Below are 27310 nucleotides of genomic sequence, written 5' to 3'. Positions count from 1 at the left end.
GTGTGAACAAGCAGTAAAGGAAACACCAGAAAAAGGTGGAAAAGAAACTGTGGCCATACTTGTCAGCCATCTTTCCCAGAAGCAGATAGACCCTATAAGTAACGTGAGACGAGGATGACTCAGTTATTCATTTTTTTCTTTTTTGGCACACAGGATGCGTTTTCTTTGCACATGTCATAGTCCTTTTAGATATTCAGGAATTTTTGACATTTTCCCAGGGTACTGTCTCTTTAAGATACAGATGGCAGAGAGATACCCATTGGGGCTGCTTGTACAAGGTACAGAGCGCTGACAGCACATGCCAGAACCAGCAGAACTGGCTTGCCTACAGAGAGGAGTGGCATAGAGAGTCATTGATCTCCTGTGCTGCTCTCATTTCCTCCTGTGCTGGGTTATTCTCCCCCTCTGCTCAGTATCACGGTATGCAGTATTTATTTAGAGGGCAGAGAGTATTGTAGGTCGAGGCCGCCCTGCGGGGTTGGGATACGCTATACTATGCAGCTGCGGTGGAAAATGAGCCTGAACCTCATTGTCACCTGAGAGGGTGGGAATATTTCGTCAACCGGGGAGAGGCGGCTGCTACATCAGCTCCCAGCATCTCGGGTAATTCTATCACGGAAAAAAAAGAAACTAGAGCAAACGAATAAAAGAAAGTAGAAAAACTTCCTGTCCCGGCGTTCCATTCCATCATTGCTCCCATGGATTCCAGATGCTCAGCAGCAATGTTTCGGACAGATCCTGAGGACTGACTTAGGACACTTTATATTACGAACCGGGATCATTGATCGGTGAGTGTCGTAATGTTTCAGTCCGTGGCGAGCAGTCGGTGCATCCGGCTGATTGACCGGAACCGTCCGGCCTGGTATTTTGGTTTTTTAATGGTCAGTTACATCCTTTATCTGATATTTGGAGCGGTAGTCTTCTCCTCGTTGGAGTTGCCCTATGAAGACCTGCTCCGAAGGGACTTGCAGGAGCTCAAGCGACAATTCATAAGTGACAACGAGTGTATGTCTGAGGAGCAGCTGGAGCGCTTTTTGGAACAGGTTCTGGAGGCTAGCAACTATGGGGTGTCCATACTGAATAACGCGTCTGGAAATTGGAATTGGGATTTCATGTCGTCACTGTTCTTCGCCAGTACGGTGTTATCAACCACAGGTAGGTGGTCAATGAACAATGAAGAGCGAATGGTTATTACAGAACCCAAATATTAATCCCCAAAGACAAATCTCTCAATAACTAATCAATGTATGACTAAACTGTTAATGACCTAACCCAATCCTCCGCTACAACAGTACACAAAACCCTAAACCTGACCACTGTACTCTCAGGCTCAAACCATGAAACCTGTCACATTGTATAAGCAGCCCTGTCACAATCTTATGGCAGGAAGCATGCTATAGAGCAGGAAGAGCCGAGTAGATTGATATATAATTTTGTGGGAAAAGATTAATTTATTTAAATTGATCTTTCTATGCTTAAGAGTCTAGTGGGTAGTCCTGCGTAGTGACTGACAGCCATCGCTGCATGCACAGTCATACAGGTAAGTCTGGCAATCATTAATATTGCCCGCTAGACCAGGGGCAGACACTTGTCAACTTGGGACCCCTATGCAGGAAGTGTGTTTGGGCCTCTCTCTTATTTAATGGCAACAAATCTAAAGATTATATATACAGTTTATCAGTCTCCTCCAATAGAAAAGCAGCTTTCCCATATATCATGTTCCACCATCAGCAGTTTTTTTATTTTATATATATAACAAAAGAAGGTGCTGTGTAATAAGGAGTACACTTTACTAACTATGTAATAAGAGATGACGCTATACATAATTAGGGAGGATGCTATGTAAGAATGGTATGGTGCTATACATAAAAAAATAAGAAGCTATGTAATAAGGTACAGCGCTATAAATAATAAGTGAGGATGCTTTGTAATAAGGAACGATGCAATACATAATTAAAGAGGACACTATGTAATAAGGGAAGGCACTATACATAACAAGAGAGTGCACTATATGCTAAGGGATGGCGCTATGCGAAGTAAAAAAAAATACATTATATACTAAGAGATGGCACTATACATAAGGGAGCTTGTTTTACAACCAAGGGTATTTCCCATCATCTCTCTGCAAGTCAAACAGTATTTATATGGAATAAATGTTTACATCCAGTGATTTATTGCTGATATCTCATCTGATTGGAGTTGTTTTACGATGGTCCTTCTTCATTTGGTGAAACCTTCATGTCGACATCTTCCAGCTATGATTTGTCTTACCACACTGATCACCACTGCCCTGAAAATAACAAGGTCACATATTCCACACAGTGCCTTGAAAAAGTATTCATACTCTGTATACTTTTCCACATTTTTTCATGTTACACCCACAAACTTAAAAGTGTTTCATCTGGATTTTGTGTGACATACCAATACAAAGTAGTAAGTATTTGTGAAGTGTGAGGCTGTGTGCCCACGTAGCATTTTTCAAGCGTATATGCTGCGGAATTTCCGCAGCGTAAACGCTTGAAAAACGCATGTATATCCGCACCCCATGGTCCCCAATGGGATTCCGCAACTTCTATGCACATGCTGCGGATTTTTCCGCAGCGTTTATGCCACGTTCAAAAATCCGCAGCATGTCATTTAATTTTGCGTTTCCGCAAGCGGAATTGCCTTTGTCCAATGCATAAAAAACGCAATGCATAAAAAACGCGTGATAAACGCGCGAAAAGTGCGCGATAAACGCGTGCGGAATTCCGCATGCGTTTTTCCGGGAGAGGACTTGCATTTATGAAGCAGAAATTTTCTGCTTCATAAATGCAACGTGGGCACATAGCCTAAAGGAAATGATACATGTTTTTTTAAATGTATTATAAATATATAATCTGAAAATTGTGATGTGCATTTGTATTGAGCTCCCCTGTGTAGGACCACCTCTCACTGCAATTAGTGCTGCAAGTCTTTTGGGGTATGTGTCTACCAGCTTTGTACATCTAGAGGCTGAAATTTTGCCCGTTCTTCTTTGCACACTCTCTCTAGCTCAGTGAGATTGGATGGAGGCGTCAGGTGTGAACAGCAATTTTCAAGTCTTCCATAGATTCTCATTGGATTTAGGTCTGGACTGTGACTGGACCATTCACACACAAGAATATGCTTTGATCTAAACCATCCATTGTAGCTCTGGCAGTACGTTTAGGTTCGTTGTCCTGCTGGAAGGTGAACTTATGCCCTAGTCTCAAGTCTTTTGCAGCCTCTAACAAGTTTTCCTCCAGGATTGTCCTGTATTTAGTTCCACCCATCTTCCCATCATCTCTGACCCTGACCAGCTTCCCTGTCCCTGCTGAAGAAAAGCATCCCAACAGCATGATGCTGCCACCACCATGCTTGATGGTGTGGATCGTGTTTTCAGGGTGATGTGCACGGTTAGTTTTCCATCACACATAGCGCTTTGCATTTAGCTCAAAAACTTCTACTTCAAAGCACCTTCTTCCACATGCTAGCTATGTCCCCCATATGGCATGTGGAAGAAGGTGCTCTAGTCAGATGAGACCAAAGTAGAACTTTTTGGGCTAGAGGCAAAGTGCTGTGTGTGGCAGAAGACTAACAAAAGGATCGGCAGTTGAAAATCAGACATGCCAGATCCTTATCTCCCCCATACACATTAGACTGTCAGCAGAACCTGTTGATATAGACAGAAACGGCTGACATTAGTTAATGTGTATGAGGGGCTTAAGTCTTTTTACCACCTAAGGCCTTTAGACGGCCATTTGCAGTTATGCATTTTGCGAACATGATTGGCTCCCCATGCTTGTCCAAATCTTGGACAGGTATAAGAGCAGTTTTCTATTGCATGCACTGTTGTGGTCTATAAAATGAACCACACTAGTGCCTGCTGCCAATTTTCCACAAGGACCTTAGGTTAATATTATCTCTGGCCCATAGGTTATTATTGAATCAGTTCGCTGTCCATTGCACACCTATCAAAAATGTGGCAGTCTGAACATGGCCTAACCTCAACAATCCTGGATGACAAACCTACGTAATCTCGAAGGGGTATTAGGGTTAACAAGATATCACCTGTCTGCAGGATCCCATGATCATCAAAACGGTGGTCTTATGTTTTCCATTCGAATCTAAAGGTGATCATCAGGCATACTTCCTCCTGCTCCATTCAAAGTTTCTGACAAACCCTACATTCACATGTCTGTACACGGTCCGTGACTCAATAGATTCAACAGACTCATATATGCCTGTCAGACTGTTGAGTTCTGACGAGAAGACCTGCAGCCGGTCCATAAGTCACTGACCATGCTTGAGTAAGAAACATGGATATAGCAGAAATATAAATATGTTCGGCTATCTATCTCACTCGCATAGACTTCTAATTTACACGGATGCCTGCTGTTTACTGCTGATTGGGACTATACCTAGCAATGAAGTAGTACAGTACAAAAATAACTGGAATTAAAAACAAGAGAAGTGGTACTGTGTAGTGTAAATATATTCAGAATAACAGAAACAGTACTGTGCAGTGTCCATATATACAGAATAAGAGAAGTGGTCCAATGCCATAACCATAAATAAAGAATAGTATAGGAGAAGTGGTACTGTGCGGTGTCTATATACAGAATAAGAGGAGCGGTACTGTGCAATGTCCATATACAAAAAATAAGAGAAGTGGTACTGTGCAGTGCCCGTATTTACAGAATAAGAGGAGTGGCACTGTGCAGTGCCCATATTTACAGAATAACAGAAGTGGTACTGTGCAGTGTCCATATATACAGAATAAGAGAAGCGGTACTGTGCAGGGCCCACATATACAGAATAGGAGAAAGGGTACTGTACAGTGTCCATATATACAGAATAAAAGAAGTGGCACTGCAGTGTCCATATATACAGAATAAGAGAAGTAGTACTGTGCAGTGTCCATATATACAGAATAAGAGAAGTAGTACTGTGCAGTGTCCATATATACAGAATAAGAGAAATGGTACTGTGCAGTATCCATATATACAGAATAAGAGAAGTGGTACTGTGCAGTGTCCATATATACAGAATAAGAGAAGTGATACTGTGCGGTGTCCATATATACAGAATAAGAGACGTGGTACTGTCCTGTGCCTATACATATACACTTCTCAGCATTTTTTTTCTATGACCTGCATGACCATATAGACGGCTTAAAGTTAATCCTACTGACAGATTCCCTTTAAGTCTCACTAGCACGAAAGGGCTTAATGCACTTTTAGTAATTCTTTTAGTAATTTTTCTTGTTTTATTGATTCAGTTCCTCCCCTAGATCAGCTCTCTTCCTCCTCCTCCTTGTGATTTTTTATTCTGTGTCTATGTCCCGATCACCAGATTATTATTATTATAGCGCCATTTGTTCCATGGCGCTTTACATGTGAAATGTTGGGGTTATGAATACGCAGCGAGCACCTGCGGTCTGATGTTTGCGTCACTTCCATAGAACATGCATGCGAGTTACGGAAACATTATAGCTAAGCGAACTAGGACGCTATTGGCGTAAATCCTGAGTAGCAGAAAATATTCTGGTTGTTTTGTGATCAGAACTTTGCTGGTGTTTTCTGCAGTTTTATGTCTCATGCTCGGCCAGGGCCCATGTCGTGAGGGGTTTGTGTCCTGTCAGCGCCGGCACTGATCCAGCTGGGACGTCCACATGCTTCCCACACTGCCATCCAGCCTAGAACAATGCAGACAGTGCAGACCTCGCTGCAGAACATCTGCCCGTCCTCTCTCTGTAGGTCAGGATGTAAAATGATCCTTGTCCCATAGCCTTCTCTGAAGGGCCCACGTCTGCAATAATCCCATATACAGCTGCCTGGTAAATCACTGGTAGACGAATAGGGGCCATTACTATATAACAGGAGAGATGTGTCTCTCTGGAGAGTGAGAAAGCTGGATGTCCACATGTAATGGCGGCCATGTTGTTCTCTCCATGGTTACAGGTCTGCAGGGGATGAGGTGTAAAAGGAGACTCTGATTGTTCTATCTCTCAATCTAATGGATTATATTGTGTGCAGAGACATCTAATATGCCAGAAGAGTCTTCAGCTATTTGACCAAAGGATTACTTCTTCTCTAATGACCCAGATTATCCCTGCTCTAATCCTGGACTATTGATCTGTGTGCTGCTCTGAGCCACTATCCAGAAATCAGAGGCTTAGATACAGCAGGTCAGCAGACAGTATCACACATGAGAGGCTTAGACACAAAGGAGCCAGTATCACAAAAGAGGCTTAGATGCAGCAGCTCAGCAGTCAGTATCACACATGAAAGGTTTAGATACAACAGCTCAGCGTACAGTATCACACATGAGAGGTTTAAATATCTTACTCAGGTGCCAGTATACTGTATCACACAAGAGGCTTAGATGCAGCAGCTCAGCAGACAGTATCACACATGAGAGGCTTAGATACTTTACTCAGGAGCCAGTATCACACAGAGGGCTTAGATGCATCAGTTCATCAGTCAGTATCACACATGAAAGGTTTAGATACAGCAGCTCAGCAGTCAGTATCACACATGACAGGTTTAGATACCTTACTCAGGTACCAGTATCACACAAGAGGCTTAGATGCAGCAGCTCAGCAGTCAGTATCACACATGACAGGTTTAGATACAGCAAGTCAGCAGTCAGTATCACACATGAGATGTTTAGATACCTTACTCAGGAGCCAGTATCACACAAGAGGCTTAGATGCAGCAGCTCAGCAGACAGTATCACACATGACAGGCTTAGATGCAGCAGCTCGGCAGTCAGTATCACACATGACAGGCTTAGATGCAGCAGCTCAGCAGTCAGTATCACATATGACAGGCTTAGATGCAGCAGCTCAGCAGTCAGTATCACACATGATAGGTTTATATACCTTACTCAGGTGCCAGTATCACACAAGAGGCTTAGTTACAGCAGCTCAGCAGGCAGTATCACACATGAGAGGCTTAGATACCTTACTCAGGTGCCAGTATCACACAAGAGGCTTAGATTCAGCATTCAGTATCACACATGACAGGCTTAGATGCAGCAGCTCAGCAGTCAGTATCACACATGACAGGTTTAGATGCTACATCTCAGCAGACAGTATCACACATGAGAGGCTTAGATAAAGAGATGAGCAGACAGTATCCCACATAGTAGGACTAGATGTAAGAGCTGAGTCGATGGTATAATAATGGGCAGTTGCCCAGGGCCACCATTTCCTTGGAGGTCCCTGAAATTAGGACCCCTAAAGGCCCATTGATTGGGACACTCATGTCTGTCTAAGCAGGCCGACAAGCACCTGACGCTCATTCGTCCATGCTGATCTCAAGAAGGGGAAGGTACTGCTGCGCTGATCGCTGAGGCAGTATCACACATGATAAGCTTAGATACACTGCTTCAGCAGATTTTATTATTACTTTTATTAATTGCTCTTCCATATAAAATTGCTTATTAATGATTTTTCCTCCTGTGTCTCCAGGTTACGGTCATACGGTTCCCTTGTCGGATGGAGGGAAGACGTTCTGCATCCTGTATTCTGTTGTTGGCATCCCCTTCACCCTGCTCCTGTTTACAGCACTGGTCCAGCGGATCATGATCTACGTCACCAGGAGTCCTGTCCTCTATATTCACCTGCATTGGGGCTTCCCTAAGCACATTGTGGCCATCGTCCATGCACTGCTTTTGGGGTTTCTCACTGTTGCCTGCTTTTTCTTGATTCCGGCTGCTGTCTTTTCCATGCTGGAAGAAGATTGGAATTTCCTGGAATCTTTTTATTTTTGTTTTATTTCCTTAAGTACCATCGGATTGGGAGATTATGTCCCGGGAGAGGGATACAACCAGAAATTCCGGCAACTTTATAAAATGGGAATCACATGTGAGTAATCTGTATTTTAGAAAATTAATTATTTATTATAGAGTATTATAAAACTTGATCATTACATCTCATGATCTGTGTACTGCATGTGATTCTGTGTAATAAATATGTTGGGTATATTATTGTTTTATTTTTCTTATACAAAGTTAAAGGGATTCTCCACTAATCCAACAACCCTTTCTGGATACCTATGTTTCCCCCAGGTAAAATAATAACACTAAGGCCACGACCCCACTATCAGTATTTGGTCAGTATTCGGTCAGTATTTTTTCTCAGGAGTGGGAGCCAAAACCAGGTGAGGAACAATCAGAAAAAAGGTATTATAGAAACAAGTCACCAATTCTGCATTTATCACCCACTCCTGGTTTTGGCTCCCACTCCTGAGAAAAATACTGACTGAATACTGATAGTGGGGCCGTGGCCTCATACTCACCTCTGGTTCCGGCGCTGTTCCAGTGGTGTCAGCACCCGCTCTCCTGGGGCTCACGTGACACGTGTTGGAGGAAGTCAGAACTGCTACTGCTCTCTCACTTCCTCCAGATGTCAATTACGTCCATAGGAGAGTGAAGCCAGTGCTGATTGGTCGCAGGGATTGTGTGACATAATAATGTCACGCAATCCCCAGGAAAGCCAGTGCCGTCATCGCTGGAGGTCAATATAAGTTTTATTATTTTACTGGGGGGGAAGCATAGGGATTCAGAAGGGGTTATCCGAGTAGTGGACAATCCCTTTAAATTAAAAAATTATCATTGCCATCAGTCATCACTTCAGCGTCATTGTCAGACATTGTCCTGATCTTTATTAGAAAAAATACTGCAAGTAACACCCTGAACAACTGACATGCTGAGTCTCACAAGGTGTCACAGGACGTGATATTTCTGGAGGACACTTTCCCTTCCTCATGCGTAATTCTTGTGATTCATCTGGACAGTTTTATAGACCCTAATTAGAATAAACATATTTATAAATGTTAACACTATTAACAAACTAGATAAAAAATGCTTATATACAGTGCCTTGTGAAACTATTTGGCCCCCTTGAACTTTTCTACATTTTGCCACATTTCTGGCTTCAAACATAAAGATGTAAAATTCTAATTTTTTGGGGAAGAATCAACAAGTGGGTCACAATCGTGAAGTGGAACAAAATTTATTGGATATTTTAAACTTTTTAAAAAAAATTAAAAACTGAAAAGTGGGGAGTGCAATATCATTCGACCCCCTTGAGTTAATACTTTGTAGCGCCACCTTTTGCTGCGATTACAGCTGCAAGTCGCTTGGGGTATGTCTCTATCAGTTTCGCACATCGAGAGGCTGAAATTCTTGCCCATTCTTCCTTGTAAAACAGCTCGAGCTCATTGAGGTTGGATGGAGGGCGTTTGTGAACAGCAGTTTTCAGCTCTTTCCACAGATTCTCAATTGGATTCAGGTCTGGACTTTGACTTGGCCATTCTAACACCGGGATACGTTTATTTTTGAACCATTCCATTGTAGATTTTGCTTTATGTTTGGCATCATTGTCTTGTTGGAAGATAAATCTCCGTCCCAGTCTCAGGTCTTTTGCAGACTCCCAACAGGTTTTCTTCCAGAATGGTCCTGTATTTGGCTCCGTTCATCTTCCCATCAATTTTAACCACCTTCCCTGTCCCTGCTGAAGAAAAACAGGCCAAAACCATGATGCTGCCACCACCATGTTTGACAGTGGGGATGGTGTTTTGAGGGTGATGAGCTGTGTTGTTTTACGCCAAACATATTGTTTTGCATTGTGGCCAAAAAGTACGATTTTGGTTTCATCTGACCAGATCACCTTATTCCACATGTTTGTTGTGTCTCCCAGGTGGCTTGTGGCAAACGTCAAACGAGACTTTTTATGGATATCTTTGAGAAATGGCTTTCTTCTTGCCACTCATCCATAAAAGCCAGAATTCTCCAGTGTACGACTGATTGTTGTCCTATGGACGGACTCTCCCACCTCAGCTGTAGATCTCTGCAGTTCATCCAGAGTGATCATGGGCCTTTTGGCTGCATCTCTGATCAGTCTTCTCCTTGTTCGAGATGAAAGTTTAGAGGGATGGCCGGGTCTTGGTAGATTTGCAGTGGTCTGACACTCCTTCCATTTCAATATGATCGCTTGCACAGTGCTCCTTGAGATGTTTAAAACTTGGGAAATCTTTTTGTATCCAAATCCGGCTTTAAACTTCACCACAACAGTATCTCGGACTTGCCTGGTGTGTTCCTTGGTCTTCATGATGCTCTCTGCACTTGAAACAGAACCCTGAGACTATCACAGAGCAGGTGCATTTATACGGAGACTTGATTACACACAGGTGGATTCTATTTATCATTACCAGTCATTTAGGACGACATTGGATCCTTCAGAGATCCGCACTGAACTTCTGCGCTGAAAGTAAAGGAGCTCGAATAATATTGCACGCCCCACTTTTCAGTTTTTAATTTTTTTTAAAGTTTAAAATAGCCAATAAATTTCGTTCCACTTCACGATTGTGTCCCACTTGTTGTTGATTCTTCCCAAAACAATTAGAATTTTATATCTTTATGTTTGAAGCCAGAAATGTGGCAAAAGGTAGAAAAGTTCAAGGGGGCCAAATACTTTCACAAGGCACTGTATATATATATAAAATATAGAAGAACACCAGCCAAAAGATTAGCGATCACACATTAAAGGCTACAATTTTTATCTAACTATGAGCTGCAATGTACCTAAAGAACAATCAAATAGACTTCTGATTGTAGAAGTTTTTTCTTATTAGCTGTTGCATCCTGAGGTATATCAACCTCCTCTAATATTTTCCAACGTAAATTCATTCATTCATTAATATTATGTCTACATACAAAAAATTGTTTAGCCCAAGATGCATCGCCATACAGTATTTGTGTTTATATTCAAATGAGATTGTCTGACCATTCACATCTTGCAATTTATAAGATCTAACAGAAGACTTATGTTCATTTAAATGAATCTGTCAGTAGGTTTTTACTAAGTAATCTGAGGGCAACTGATTTCAGTGAGGCGTCACTTATTAGGCTATGTGCTGTTGTTTCAATACAATGAGTGCTTTATCAGCTGGAGATTATCTGCCGGACTAGCTCCCACGTGCCTCCTGGTCTAACCACACCCCCAGCAGTGATTAGCAGCTTAGTGTCACTATACAATATAATGGATGTGCCATTTCTGGGGTGGCCCCTTACCAGCCTATTAATATCAGCCCGCAGCTGTCTGTTTAGCCTTTGCTGGTTATTAAAAATAATGTGGACCCCATGTAATTTTTTGGGGGGCTCCCTCCATTTTAATAACTAGTAGAGGTTACACAGACAGATGTGAGCTGTTATTAATAGGCTGGGAAGATCCATGTTTATTGCCCAAAACTAGGGGTCCTGTCTGAGAATTCAGCAATATTTGCATATCCTTTTCTTAATGAGCATAGAATATACAGAATATTGGTCGTATCTAGCAGAAAACACATTTACCCTGTATAATGTCAGTTGTTCAGTTTGTTACTTACAGTGTTTTCTCTAATACAGAACAGGACTATGTCTGTTCAAAATTGATATGAAGATTGCTGTTTACACCCTGCATGAAGTTTGTCTGCCAGTGCAATAGGTTCTGGATAACCTGTAGCTGGGGTGTTTCCAGCATTAACACTTCTACACGAGGGTCGGAACTACTGTGAAGTTTTGGAAATAGCTGATATACGCCATCACTTTACTGGAACCGTTACCGATCGCCTTCTAATCTTTCTCTGTAATCATCGCTAGGGATGAACGAACCCGTGGAAGTTCGGGATCGCTCATCTCTAACCATCACCCGATATCTTGATCAATGATATATCATTTTCCTGCCTGAGATCCACACGGTAATATAAACATTAATCTTATTTACTGTCAAGGAATTGTATTGTTATTCTAGAGTAAACATTGTATAACGTCTTGTTCTGCGTCATTACAGCAGCCGGCTGGCATTGTGCAGCTTTTCTTATTGACATCCGTCGTCACACGTTTCGGGGATTTACAAGAATCCCCAGTCTAGTAGCTCTGAAATACCAGACTTGGGTGGGACAGTGAGATCGATGGATAGATTGATTTTTTTCACCTAGTCAATTATTTACTCGGCGTAAAAGTAAATGTTTCAGGGTGGGACGCAGCAGATTATTAGGGACCTCCCAAACACATTAGATAGCTGTCAGACGATCAATCGTTCAGCAGACAGCTATCTCCCTCTTCTCCCCATACACAAGAATGTTAGGCTGGCCAAGTGACCCAGTGCTGTCTAATGGACGGCTCCAGACTCTTCTGGTAGCATCTTATCTCTGGAAGAACAAAAAGGATCGTCAGGTGAAATTCCAGTGGCTGGATCCTTTTCTCTCCCAAAATAATCTTTGAGGGACTGTCTGGAGGTCCTAATACACATTATACTTTTAGCAGATCATTGTGGGTCCAGCCAGCTAGCTAATGTGGTCATCGATAATAAGGGTTAATTGGAATGATAGTTTACAAGGATTTGGGATTGTAATAACTCAGCAAATTATTGGGAGCCTAAACCCTGGGAACCCCGCAGCTTCCAAGAGCGGGGCTCTGGAATGCCCCGTTAGAATGGTGGCATGCGCCCCACTGCTGTACTCATTGTCTATGGGTCTGCCCAATGTAGTCATGTACACAATCCCCAGCCAATCACCATCCAGCAGGCGCCATTTCAGGCAGCGCCGCCGTCCACGCCTTTGCCCGAGCTTAGGTTCCAGTTTGCTGTTAGCATCTAGTTCCCAGCCAAGGTGTTTTGTTGTCCCTCCTCTTACTGATCTGGCTTGTCTTCTTGTCTTTTTCTGATCTCTCCGCTCCTGACCATGGCTACATATCCTGAACCTGTGCATCCTGTCCCGACCATCTGAATACCTTTCTGTCTCGCCCCTCTGTACCTCGCATACCTGCTCTGACCCGTGGGTCAGCTGCTGCAGGTCTGGATATTGCCCGGGAGTTGCACCTGGTGGCTATCCTGCGGCCCAAGCCTATACTCACCATCAGAGGTGCTAGTGAAGACCAGGTAGCCATTTAGTCACTCCCCTCCAGGGTAAGTCCGGCAAGTGGTGCAGTGGGTCCACACCCACCAGCGTTACACCTGTTCACCCCTCAGTAATGGGCAATAATCCTAAAGCCTTTTGTGCCAGGAAAGAAGCTTTTCTTTAGACCTTGTTCAGACATCCGATTTTCGCATACAAGTGCTATCTGTCGTTTTCAGGGATAGCAGTCATTCCTGTGATAGTCTTTGCGGCCATTCAAATGTCAGATTTTTTTTTCCTTTGGACATGGCTGTCCAAGGAAAATATCGGAGACGTGTCCGATTTTGACTCAAGGGACAGATCAAAATCTACAATGCAAGTCAATGGGTCAGTGAAAAAATCGGACTGCACTGGGAGGACATCCAAGTGTTGTCCGATTTTCACGGACTGTCAGAAAGAAGCAGGTGGAGAAACATTTTCTTTACAATTTCTTGATATACGAGAAAAACAGATGACACTCAGACCGCACTCTGATCAAGCTCTGATCAGACTCTTATCAGAATAATCAGTCTGATTTTCTCATACAGTACAGACCAAAAGTTTGGACACACCTTCTCATTTAAATTTTTTTCTGTATTTTCATGCCTATGAAAATTGTACATTCACAATGAAGGCATCAAAACTATGAATTAACACATGTGGAATTATATACTTAACAAAAAAGTGTGAAACAACTGAAAATATGTCTTATATTCTAGGTTCTTCAAAGTAGCCACCTTTTGCTTTGATGACTGCTTTGCACACTCTTGGCATTCTCTTGATGAACTTCAAGAGGTAGTCACCGGAAATGGTCTTCCAACAATCCTGAAGGAGTTCCCAGAGATGCTTAGCACTTGTTGGCCCTTTTGCCTTCACTCTGCGGTCCAGCTCACCCCAAACCATCTCGATTGGGTTCAGGTCTGGTGACTGTGGAGGCCAGGTCATCTGGCGTAGCACCCCATCACTCTCTTTCTTGGTCAAATAGTCCTAACACAGCCTGGAGGTGTGTTTGGGGTCATTGTCCTGTTGAAAAATAAATGATGGTCCAACTAAACGCAAACCGGATGGAATAGCATGCCGCTGCAAGATGCTGTGGTCGCCATGCTGGTTCAGTATGCCTTCAATTTTGAATAAATCCCCAACAGTGTCACCAGCAAAGCACCCCCACACCATCACACCTCCACCTCCATGCTTCACGGTGGGAACCAGGCATGTAGAGTCCATCCGTTCACCTTTTCTGCGTCGCACAAAGACACGGTGGTTGGAACCAAAGATCTCAAATTTGGACTCATCAGACCAAAGCACAGATTTCCACTGGTCTAATGTCCATTCCTTGTGTTCTTAAGCCCAAACAAGTCTCTTCTGCTTGTTGCCTGTCCTTAGCAGTGGTTTCCTACCAGCTATTTTACCATGAAGGCCTGCTGCACAAAGTCTCCTCTTAACAGTTGTTGTAGAGATGTGTCTGCAGCTAGAACTCTGTGTGGCATTGACCTGGTCTCTAATCTGAGCTGCTGTTAACCTGCGATTTCTGAGGCTGGTGACTCGGATAAACTTATCCTCAGAAGCAGAGGTGACTCTTGGTCTTCCTTTCCTGGGGTGGTCCTCATGTGAGCCAGTTTCTTTGTAGCGCTTGATGGTTTTTGCAACTGCACTTTGGGACACTTTCAAAGTTTTTTCCAATTTTTCGCACTGACTGACCTTCATTTCTTAAAGTAATGATGGCCACTCGTTTTCTTTACTTAGCTGCTTTTTTCTTGCCATAATACAAATTCTAACAGTATTCAGTAGGACTATCAGCTGTGTATCCACCAGACTTCTGCACAACACAACTGATGGTCCCAACCCCATTTATAAGGCAAGAAATCCCACTTATTAAACCTGACAGGGCACACCTGTGAAGTGAAAACCATTTCCGGTGACTACCTCTTGAAGCTCATCAAGAGAATGCCAAGAGTGTGCAAAGCAGTCATCAAAGCAAAAGGTGGCTACTTTGAAGAACCTAGAATATAAGACATATTTTCAGTTGTTTCACACTTTTTTGTTAAGTATATAATTCCACGTGTTAATTCATAGTTTTGATGCCTTCAGTGTGAATGTACAATTTTCATAGTCATGAAAATACAGAAAAATCTTTAAATGAGGTGTGTCCAAACTTTTGGTCTGTACTGTACGTGAAAAAAATTGGATGTCTGAGTGAGATCTTGTTGCAGGATTACTCCCTGACACCTGGCCGAATTATAACTCTCCACGCCAACTGAGACCAGTAAAATAGCACACGGCGCTAAAGTCTGACACAATATTTTGCCATAACATATAGATATATATTAGTAAAAAAGCTCATATTACAGTATTAACAATAAAACAAGTGCAGTGAGACTAGCATCACCCGCAGTAGGGTGGAAGGCTTCTCCTCTGCTCCTTGTGTAGCTTTCTGCTTTTGAGATCTGAACAGGTTATCGTCTGATGTGACAACCATTGCTGATTCTACTGTTTATAATCGGCCATGATTAGTGTCCCCCACTGTTTGCTTTTCCATTATTTTCCAAAAGACGAGGTGGTTCCTTGTGGTAGTTCCCTGTGTCACGTAAATTTATAGATACATTTTATAACATGCTTGAAAAGTAGGGTTGTTAGGTTGCTGAATAAAAGGGGTTTTACAGGTCAAAAATCTCTTGTCTACAGTCTAGCATTGAGTCTTCGCTGCTGCTCCCTTTTTTTGTTACTGTCTGCAGCGCCGATGTCATGTCGACAGGTCTGTAGTGCCAATGTCATGTCGACAGGTCTAGAGCGCCGACGTCATGTCGACAGGTCTGTAGTGCTGATGTCAGGTCGACAGGTCTGTAGCGCTGATGTCAGGTCGACAGGTCTGTAGCACTGATGTCATGTCGACAGGTCTGTAGCACTGATGTCATGTCGACAGGTCTGCAGCGCTGATGTCACATCGACAGGTCTGTAGCTCTGATGTCACGTCAACAGGTCTGCAGCGCTGATGTCATGTCGACACATCTGTAGCGCAGATGTCATTCGACAGTTCTGCAGCCAATCAGTGAGCTCAGTGGCTCTGCTGATGACAGGGTTTTTCTGAAACCGGAAAGCCTGTTAATCCCTTTTAAATATTATCGCTGCTTCTCCCTCTTAAAAGCTGAACACTTATGGCTCATGCAGATGGCTGTAGATTCATTCATCCTAGATAATCGGGTCAATTATGCAACTGACACTCTGATCAGACTCTGAACAGATTTTGATCAAAGTGTGATCATAGTGTCATCAGATTGTCTTGGATGAGAGAATCGGCGCACACTGTGAGGAGAAGATGGAGAGCAAAATGTATCCATCTTCTCTATTCTGTCAGTGTGCAGAAATCGGACTGCACTCAGATGTCATCCGAGTGCAGTCCAATGGTTTCCATGCACTCATTGACTTGCATGGCCGAGTGCGAACAGAATACCAGATCAAACTCAGGCATGCTGCAATTTTTTTTCCTCGGACAGACTAAGGAAAAAAATTGGACATGTACACTTGCCCCGTAGAATAACATTGTTCCGGGTACGATCCGATGTTTTGATGGATCGCACTCGGACCAATAAAACGACCGTCTGCACCTGCTCTCAGAGTAGAGCCACACTTGGTCTTTTTCCAGAAACAGGTTGCTTGGAGTTGTTTCAGGACTCGTTCCTGGAGGTTCTTGTGTTTTCTGGTCTTAGGTGGTGATTTTGATTTTCCGTTTGAGGAATCTTAAGTGTTGTGTAAATAGCAAACAATAGATCCGTCTGTTGAGAAATCACTTTACAGGTTGTTTTGTGCTTTTATAAATCTGTACTCGGCTGTCTTGATATTTGCCATCGATTTTGAATGAAGCAACATCATACATCCTCTAGCGTCCTCACTGCGGTTGCAGAATGATAGAGGACATGAGACCCCTATTCCTGTCATTAAAGGGTGGAGACAGAGGTGGAGCCCCCAGGGATCAGACATATATCACCTTTCCTGTAGATAGGCAATACAGTAAATGTTGTTGGAAACACATAAATGCATATACTAGATCAGGGGTCTCAAACACGCGGCCCGCGGGCCGCATGCTACCCCTGAGGCTGCTTTATGCGGCCCGCAGGCACAGACCCCTTGACGATCCCGACCAGGTCCAGGAGGAGCCGCCGACAGCAGCGCTGAATTGCCGCACAGAGACTGTTTCCCAGCACAGCATTTTCAATGTCAGCCGCCGGCCAATCAGAGGCCAGCAGCTGATATCTGCGTGTCGGCGCAGCGAGTATGACGTCATTGCCATATGCAGATGTCAGCTGCTGGCCTCTGATTGGCCGGCGGCTGACATTGAAAATGCTGTGCTGGGAGACAGTCTCTGTGCGGCAATGCAGCGCTGCTGTCGGCGGCTCCTCCTGGACCAGGTCGGGATCGTCAAGGGGTCGGACTCTGTGGTGCCTGCGGGCCACATCTGCAGGAAGGCCGCCGAGGGAACGGAGGACAGGTGAGAATCATCTTTTTTTTTTTTTTATGTGTGTGAAGAACAGCACAGGGGGCACAGAGCCACAACATGGGGACCGGGATGGGGCACATAGCCACAAGAGGGGACCTGGATGGGGCACATAGCCACAAGAGGGGACCTGGATGGGGCACAGAGCCACAAGAGGGGACCTGGATGGGGCACATAGCATCAAGAGGGGACCTGGATGGGGCACATAGCATCAAGATGTGGACCTGGATGGGGCACATAGCCACAAGATGGGGACCTGGATGGGGCACATAGCCACAAGATGGGGACCTGGATGAGGCACATAGCCACAGGATGGGGACCTGGATGGGGCACATAGCCACAAGATGGGGACCTGGATGGGGCACATAGCCACAAGATGGGGACCTGGATGGGGCACATAGCCACAAGAGGGGACCTGGATGGGGCACATAGCCACAAGAGGGGACCTGGATGGGGCACATAGCCACAAGATGGGGACCTGGATGGGGCACATAGCCACAAGATGGGGACCTGGATGGGGCACATAGCCACAAGATGGGGACCTGGATGAGGCACATAGCCACAGGATGGGGACCTGGATGGGGCACATTAGTACAAGATGGGGACTTGGATGGGGAACATTACTACAAGATGTTTGCCATTATTACTATATGATGCTAATTGTAAGACAATATTACTGTATGTGGCCAATTGGGGGAAACAAAATTGTAAAAATCAAAAAAATAAAAATAAAGCCTGAAAAAATATTGGGCACTAAAAATGCTGTTTTATATGTAAACTAAAGTAAACACAAAAAAGTGCACGTTTATTATCGCCACATCCATAACGACCCAAGCCATAAAAAAATAAACACGGAAAAAATGTTCAAAAGGTGTATACAAAAAAAAATGGTATCACTAAAAATGTCACATTGAACAAAGAATGCGGCCCCCCAAATTCAAATTTTTTCCATGTGCGGCCCATATACCCAGCCGAGTTTGAGACCCCTGTACTAGATGGTGGCCCGATTCTAACGCATCAGGTATTCTAGAATATGTATGCGGCGACCAATCAGAGAAGCGGTGTTTTAAATTTTGCGCCAATATCGCTGATTGGTCGTGGGCGGGTGCGACCAATCAGCGAAGCGTGTTTCAAATCCGGCGCCAATTCGCGGCCGGACTGCGCTCGTTGCTGATTGGTGGAGGCCACCGGCCTCCACCAATCAGGACAGCGGTGTTTTAAATTTTGTGCCAATATCGCGAACCATGTTAGTGAAGACCGGGTGCGGGTACTTTCACCGCTGACCTCCATGCGGCTACCGTCGGGAGATCAGCGGCTAGGGCCTCTGATCTCCCGACGGCAAGTGTGAAGGGAGGACCGGGGAGCGGCACCGCCTAGGCACTGTCCTGTGCAGTGTTGTCCTAGAGACCTTGCATAGATGCAAATCATTGTCCAAAATCACTGGGATCAATGATTGCTTGCAGTGTTGTTGACATGCCATCATCACTGCAGCCAGTAAACAATCACCGGAGCAGTGGCGGAGACGTGTCGATGGACCTCAGGGAGGGTAAGTGCTTGCTGCTTCTATTGCTTTTAACGCAGCTATGCCAATTGTATTTTGTACTATAGAAAAGGGAAAAGCGTATGATGGCATTTAGAGGCATTACAGTGACATAGCAGAGCTGTGTCATTGATCACGGCACAGCAGGGTGATAATTACTTTGTTGTGCTCTGAACATTGTGGTGACAGCAGCAGGGAGCGATGATCAGCAGCCTGGTAATGTACTTCTAATACCAGGCTGCTGATCATCACTCACCACTGCTGATACTCACCTCACCCCAGACCTCCACTTCCCTGCACTTCTCCTTCCCGGCATCTCTTGTCACCGCACACACTGAGCAGTGTGGGTGGTGATGGGAAAACTGGGGCTTGCAGCGTAGATGCGGGCTACAACAAAATGGCCGCGATCTCCTCCCACAGCTGTGACCTGGACAGCCCAGTGGGCTTGTCACAGCAGGAGGCAGCCACAGTGTAGGAGATGTGGTCGGACACTGACCACAGTCTTCTATGCCCAGGAGCTGCCATATTTGAGGTGTTTAAATATCATGCACACCAGTGGCTGAAGAAAAAAAATGTATAAATAAAAGACCATTAAACCAGTAAATTAAATTTTGTGTTAACAATAATTGATTATATAATCAATATTATTAATACAGAAATAAAAATTGCGTCACCGTCCCTTTAAGTGAAGAAAACACAAGATGTTCTTCCAGATTTAGGCTTGAGCTACAAGGCGATTTATAGCAGACAAAGATTTCTATGTGTCGCTGCTACATCGCAGCATAATACAAGTTGGATTTTTTGCCACTTGCTTGTCGCAGAACCCTAAAGGTCGCAATACAACAGCGACACACTGCGATCTTTGGCCGCACAACCTGTGTTACAACTAAATTCACCGTGCAGCCCTAATCTTATGCTATAACAAATAACTTAAAGGGTCTATTCATAGTGAGTTTTTTGTTTTGGATTTTGAAGCTAATCTGCTTCAAAATCCATGTAAAAAAAAACAAACCTCAGTTTGAACAGACCCATGGAGTAGCTCAACCAAGCGAGATGCCATCTTTTCTTTGGAAAGGAGCTAGTTTGCCTACCCTGTTCACCAGTGAGCTTATAGGGCTGCATACATCAAGTAGTGGCTTCCACATGGAGAATCAGTGCCTGAAAAGCAGAATTTTTGATAACAGGATACAGAACTGCTGCGGTAAAATGTTCATATCAGATTATTTTTCTTGGGATGGCTAAGTATTACACCCAGGCATATCCTCGATAATCCACTTCACCTTCTGTCAGTCCTATTGACATGTGCTAATCTTGATTTTGCCTTGCAGGTACGGCCGTATTTACTGACAAACAGCCTAAATATGCATGGAATAAATAGAAAAAGAGCAGAGGCATCCCAGTATGTGGGGGGTTATTTTACCCAGTGGGGTAAGCGAGTCAGGTTCACTCTTATATCGAATGTTCATCAGAAAATGAACAATGTTTAAATCAGATTTTTATTCTCTTTAAATTCTGTCTCTAAGGTGTCCTAGAAGTAGTGGGTGGAATGCATTAAATCAGGAACAAAGTATTGTAGCCCCGCCCACTGGACTCCTGAGCACGAGGACTCATCTATTATTATTATTTCTCATCTAAGCTATTCTGAGAGATAAGAGTTCTTCTATATGTGTTGAGCAATAGTAACAATATATTTATTTTCCCATGTGTAGTTCACTTTTCCATTCCAGTTTTCTTAGAGCATTATACACAGGTGAAAGGTTCTCCTCCAATGTTATCATGTAACTGAAACTTAAACAGCTTATACGGATTATTTCTGCAATTCTATCCTTTGTGTCCTCATCATTTTCAAGATCATTGTTTGCTCTCCGTGAATATTAACCTTTAAAGGCCTTTCAGAGTTGATACAATGGATCCAGTTTTGCAAATCCTCCATAAGATAAATATATCAGATGCTATATGCAGATGTATATGCCGGATTTGCTACAATGTATCAGAGCTGTTAAATGTATCAGTCTGGACTGCAATCTGTTTAGCTAACAGTGCCTAGACTAGATACAACTTTACTTTAAAGAGAATTGTCACCATGGAATTATGTTTAATCAACTGGAAGCCTGGCAGCATTATATCGGGTGGGAAGAGCTGAGTAGGTTGATATATACCATTGCAGGAAAAGATTCAGTTTAAAGCCCCCGTCTCACATAGCGAGATCGCTAGCGAGATCGCTGCTGAGTCACGGTTTTGGTGACGCAACAGCGACCTCACCAGCGATGTCGCTATGTGTGACACTTTGCAGCGATCAGGCCCCTGCTGTAAGGTCGCTGATCGCTGCAAAATGTCCTTGACCATTTTTTGGTCTTTGCACTCCCGCTGGTCAGCACACATCGCTGTGTGTGACCAGCGGGACCAGCGATCAGGCTGGTAACCATGATAAACAGCGCGTTACTAGGGGCACACGCGCACCTAGTAACCCATTGTTTATCATGGTTACCACTCTGCTACGGTGAGCGGGAGGTTACCGCTCACTTTAGCAGACTCGTAACCATGATAAACAACGGGTTACTAGGTGCGTGTGTGCCCCTAGTAACGCGCTGTTTATCATGGTTACCAGCCTGCTCCTGCTTCAGCAGGCTGGTAACCAGGAGCAGGACATCGTGGAAAGATTCTTTCCACGATGTCGCTGCTCCCCTGATCGTTGGTGAGCCTGCCTGTTTGACAGCTCACCAGCGACCACATAGTGACGCAGCAACGATCTCTGACAGGTCGTATCGTTGTCGGGATCGCTGTAGCGTCGCTATGTGTGACGGGGCCTTAACTTGTGACATATATGTAGATGGTAGTCTCAGCTCTTTTAATGCCGAAAAGTCTGGTGAGTGGTCCTAATCACTAACTGACAACTAAACAACCCCTCACCATACACATTAGATGGCTGTCAGCTGGTAGCTATCTCTCAAACACAGGAGTGCTGGCTTGGTTGTGTTCTCTATGAAAGAGCTTCTATCAGATATCTCTGGCGCCCGGCTCATCCCTTGGAGAACAAAAGGATCGGTCATCTGAAATCAGACTTGTCAGATCATTAACTCCCTTAACAATCAATACACCGAGGCTCCTATAAACATTAGACTGTCTGCCTTTAAGGAGATGAACATATTGCCCACGGTCCCACTTGAAGAACATGTGAATTGTCACATTGTTTAATGTGAATAGTGATATGCGTTGATGATGTTTGTATGTGTACTGATCTATGTTTATGGTGACTAAGCTGTATTCTGCCCAGCAACAGATAGGTAACAGGGACAGTTAGTGTTTAAGTTAGGGACTAACCCAGAGTGGGAGGGGCCAAGCTGAAGAGAGAGTGAGACAGTGTCCTGGAAGTAGTCAGATTGTACCTGCAGTGCATAGAAAGAGGACCTAAGGTCCAATGTGAACAGTGCCACATTCAGGGGTGTACCAAAAGTGAGAGAAGACTGAAGGAAAGAGATAGCGAAACCTGGAGCAGGAGTGATTAAGAGACAGAGTGATCTACTGGAGACGGGTCCTGGGAAAGGACGCCTAGCTCAAGACCCAGAGTTTACAACTCCAGGAGGTAACGGGTCTAGAAAAGACTGAGTACGTGAGACGAGTAGAGTGCCCCGGGCGGGAGTTCCAGAGTTTCAGCATTAGAGAAGATAAGTACTGACCATACTGGCACCCTGAGGGAAAAGAAGATTGGGAACTGTGGGTCAAGAGTAGGACTGTTGCTAAACAGGACTGTAGTGCCAAGCTGGGTTGTGGTGAAGTAGCAAGGAATGGTGAGTACAGAGGACTAATAGAATGAATAAGGAGGTAAAGTGAAGACAGAGAACAATAGCCAAGAGAAGAAAGGAAAGTGTGTTGAAAATGCCTCGAGTTGTAAAGGAAACGTTCATAAGACTGTGTACCTGCTATCTCTTGTATATATTCCCTACCAAGTTCCCGTTTAGTAAAAAAAATATTTTTAAATGGTGGTCTCGCTCAAGTTAACTGTGGCACATCTGGCCCTGGCAAAGAAGTAACCTGTTCCATGCGGCCTACATGGGCGTAGCGCCCTCACAGCACAAGTCCACCCAACTGGGACCCCCCACCTTCATGTAATGTGCCAGGGTGAAAGAGACGAGTACCTCGCCCACAGCTACCGCCCCGCGCCACGTCACAGGCCAAACCCATCGTTTAGCTGACATTAGTGTAAGGTGTATAGGGGGTTTTACTCTCTAAGCACAGTCATACAGACGGTCAGTCATTAAGTGAGACCGCCACTGGACTCCAAATCATACAAAGAACAGGGATTTTCAGCAATAACAGATTGCACTGAGTATTTTCCAACTAAACTATATATATAAACCTACACAACATCTTCTGCTCTATATCATGATGACAGTAGCTAGAGGATTTTCATGTTGGCATGTTCCCCTAAAACAAAACTTCAGCTGTGAGAAATAATAGGTATGTAGAAAGTTTTAACCTTTGGATGTAAACAAGAATGTGCCTCTGCTCTGATAATAGAGATTTGGGAAATAGTAAGGTATTTAAGCTTAAGATTAAAAAAAAAAGCTTTTTATTTTAGAACTATAAAGCTAAAAAGTAAAAAAAATTGAATAAAATAAAAAATAATAATAAAAAAATGATTGTTTTTATGGATTATTAATTTCAAAATTCTACACTTAAGGTATATGCAAAGGATACACTATAAGTGCCTTGATCGATGCGGGTCCCATCTCACACCTATCTCCAAATTGTGGGTCCTGTAACCTTTAATCTATATTAATATACCTCTTTTTTTATCCTCGCAGTCTACTTGTTGGTGGGTCTCATTGCGATGCTGGTGGTCCTGGAGACATTTTGTGAACTTCAGGAGTTGAAAATGTTCCGTAAACTGTTCTACGTGAAGAAGAAGAAAGACGACGATCAGGAGAACATAATGGAGCACGACCAGTTGGCCTTCTCCTCCATCTCAGACCAGGTCGCCTCGTTAAAGGAAGAGCAAAAACTGAGCGAACCGTTTGTGGCCTTACAGCCAGTGGTTAATTACACAAGTGATGGCTCCATAAATAATGAACAGTAAAGCTGAGGATGAGCGGGGGCTCCGCGCGGAGCTGCGTACCTCGGCTGCAAATAATAGTACAAATCTTGCACAAGTCGGTCTGTTTATCAAGTCCTAATATTTGGGGAGTGGTCAGTTTACAGAACAGAAATCATGTGCACTCATATTAATGGTATAGTGCACTGACACAGGCTTACATCCCGGCAGCGAAGATCTAGCTCCCAATGGGCAGAGACTTTACTACTCTGCAGAGAGGACACTCAGGGATTGGAGGAAGCAGGTTACATCATAGTGATTGGCTGCCAGGAAGAGTCATAAGAGGGAAGAGAATAGTTACAGGGAGTGATTACAACCTAAAAATTGAGCAGAAATAGCTAGAAGACTCTGCGTGGGAGAAATCAGCAAGTTTGTTATTTTCTGTACAGGTTTGTATATAAATATATATATATAGTGCATAAATATTACAGTTACTCCAGCATCGCCTATATTCCTATATACTGAGAAAAGCTTATCTTATACAAGAGATGCCCAGGTTATACCAGCATGCTCCATATCACTATATACAGAAGATGTATAACTTATACCAGCTGTACATATATAATTATATACAGGAGATACCCAGGTATACCATGAAGCTCCATATCACTATATACAGAAGATGTATAACTTATACCAGCTGTGCATATATAATTATATACAGAATATACCCAGGTTATACCAGCATGCTCCATATCACTATATACAGAAGATGTATAACTTATACCAGCTGTAAATATATAATTATACACAGGAGATGCCCAGGTTATACCAGCATGCTCCATATTACTATATACAGAAGATGTATAACTTATACCAGCTGTACATAAATAATTATATGCAGAATATACCCAGGTTATACCAGCATGCTCCATATCACTATATACAGAAGATGTATAACTTATACCAGCTGTAAATATATAATTATATACAGAATATACCCAGGTTATACCAGCATGCTTCATGTCACTATATACAGAAGATGTATAACTTATACCAGCTGTACATAAATAATTATATGCAGAATATACCCAGGTTATACCAGCATGCGCCATATCATTATATACAGAAGATATATAACTTATACTAGCTGTACATATATAATTATATACAGGAAATACCCAGGTTATACCAACATGCTCCATATCACTATATACAAAAATATGTATAACTTATACCAGCTGTACATATATAATTATATACAGAAGATGCCCAGGTTATACCAGCATGCTCCATATCACTATATACAGAAGATGTATAACTTATACCAGCTGTACATATATAATTATATACAGAATATACCCAGGTTATACCAGCATGCGCCATATCATTATATACAGAAGATGTATAACTTATACTAGCTGTACATATATAATTATATACAGGAGATACCCAGGTTATACCAGCATGCTCCATATCACTATATACAGAAGATGTATAACTTATACCAGCTGTACATATATAATTATATACAGGAGATACCCAGGTTATACCAGCATGCTCCATATCACTATATACAGAAGATGTATAACTTATACCAGCTGTACATATATAATTATATACAGAATATACCCAGGTTATACCAGCATGCTCCATATCACTATATACAAGATATATAACTTATACCACCTGTACATATATAATTATATACAGGAGATACCCAGGTTATACCAACATGCTCCATATCACTATATACAAAAATATGTATAACTTATACCAGCTGTACATATATAATTATATACAGAAGCTGCCCAGGTTATACCTGCGCAGAGTATATACTGTAATTATTGTAATTATTACAAGTTCTTATGGAGTGTGGCAGTGTCATAAAAATCCCCTGTGGAAATAGGGAGGAAGAGGACAAGAACTTAAGTGCCACGTATTGGAAGTAGCAATCCTAAAAGTCAATAACGACCCTTTAAAAACCCCTATAGGCTGTGTGCCCACGATGCGTTTTTTAAGCGTTTCCGCAGCAGCAAAAACGCTGCAGAAACGCTTAAAAAACGCATGTTAGAAGGCCTGCCATGTTCCCCAATGATAATCCGCATGTGCTGTGCACATGCTGCGGAAATTTCCGCTGCGGATTATCATTGCGGAAAAAAACGCAGCACTACCAATTATTTTGCGGAAGTGCTGCGTTTTCGCCGCCATTGACTTGCATTGAAACGCATGGATTACGCATCACTGCATATGTAGATGCGGAATCCATGCGTTCCAATGTGCGGATGGTACCCGGGTCTGGAGGACAGGAGACTCTCATCCGGACCCAGGTACCATAGAACCTGTAAAAAAAAGAATAAAATAAAAAATAAATGTTATATTTACCTTCTGACGGCCCCCGATGCACTCGTCCTCTCATGCCGGCAGTTCGCGATGGACTGAAGGACCTGCAATGATGTCATAGTCATGTGACGGCAGGTCCTTCAGTGTACCACGAGCTGCCGGCAGCCAGGACGGAGCGAAGCAAGACTGCGGGGGCCATCGGAAGGTAAGTATAGATAAATTTTTAGCCATTCTTTCGGTCACACTATATAAATCCATGCCGTTTGCATGGATTTATATAGTGTGATCAAGTTGTCAAGCACTTTCCAAGTGATGCTAAAATCGCCTGGAAAGCGCTTGTCAACCCACATGCGGAAATGCATGTGAAGAACGCTTCACATCCGCTTGTCCCTGGCAGGAAAAACGCATGTACAATCCGCATGTACAATCCACATGCGTTTTTTCTGCCAGGGAGATGCAGAAACGCTCAGGAAAAAATCCGGAGCATTTCTGCATCGTGGGCACATAGCCATACTTTTATGCCCATGGTTATCTGCTTTGGTAGCGTTTGCAAGGTCTTCACTGCCCTCTAGTGAACACTATATTTTTTATACATAATTTGTCATGACGGGATTGTGTTACGTTCCTATCCCAAAGAGTTTTACCATTTTCATTTTTCTGAGGACATTTATTATATGGGACTTTGATAAACAGACCTATGGGAATGTTTTACATGCAATATATAAATAATTGCTATTTTAGATACTGTAGATGTAGAGTAGAGGTAATTATTTTAAATTATGGACAAGGATAAATTCAATATATTTTTATTTTTATATATAAAAAACAATGGTGCTGTGCAAGATAATGAATCCTTGAATTATCACTGATCTAAGTTATTCTAGGAATTTCAATATTTTATTTTTAAGAGATAAAAATTATAAAAGGATTTTGTTGGCCATCTGAATGTAAGAAATGTAAACATTAGTGGCATAAATACTAAT

At 43.1% G+C, this 27310-nt stretch overlaps 1 protein-coding gene and 1 long non-coding RNA gene across 2 annotated transcripts in view; one reads left to right on the top strand and one right to left on the bottom strand.

The window, feature by feature from the left end:
* LOC141272258 (uncharacterized) overlaps window positions 1–24136 on the bottom strand; it is a 39602-nt gene extending 15466 nt beyond the window's left edge. Inside the window, exon 1 of the long non-coding RNA XR_012321996.1 lies at window positions 23738–24136. This is a non-coding gene — a long non-coding RNA (uncharacterized lncRNA). The remainder of the gene's footprint in view (window positions 1–23737) is intronic.
* Window positions 297–27142, top strand: KCNK1 (potassium two pore domain channel subfamily K member 1). Its single transcript, XM_073682780.1, has 3 exons — window positions 297–1155; window positions 7478–7873; window positions 23758–27142. The coding sequence occupies exons 1-3, from the start codon at window positions 801–803 to the stop codon at window positions 24027–24029; spliced, it is 1023 nt and encodes a 340-aa protein (XP_073538881.1). The 5' UTR covers window positions 297–800; the 3' UTR covers window positions 24030–27142.
* The last annotated feature ends 168 nt before the right edge of the window (window positions 27143–27310 follow it).

This window comes from Phyllobates terribilis, unplaced genomic scaffold (genome assembly GCF_046119375.1).
Source record: "Phyllobates terribilis strain yellow unplaced genomic scaffold, ASM4611937v1 Scaffold_5__5_contigs__length_657084704, whole genome shotgun sequence".
Taxonomy (NCBI): domain Eukaryota; kingdom Metazoa; phylum Chordata; class Amphibia; order Anura; family Dendrobatidae; genus Phyllobates; species Phyllobates terribilis.
The sequence above is the reverse complement of the archived record's forward strand: the minus strand, read 5'-3'. Positions and strand labels throughout refer to the sequence as shown.

Excerpts from the sequence above, each read along its gene's own strand:
- KCNK1 (XM_073682780.1), top strand. The coding sequence starts at position 801 with ATGTTTCAGTCCGTGGCGAGCAGTCGGTGCATCCGGCTGATTGACCGG. Across the intron at positions 1,156-7,477 it reads TACGGTGTTATCAACCACAG|GTTACGGTCATACGGTTCCC; the intron begins GTAGGTGGTCAA and ends CTGTGTCTCCAG. Across the intron at positions 7,874-23,757 it reads TTATAAAATGGGAATCACAT|TCTACTTGTTGGTGGGTCTC; the intron begins GTGAGTAATCTG and ends TTATCCTCGCAG.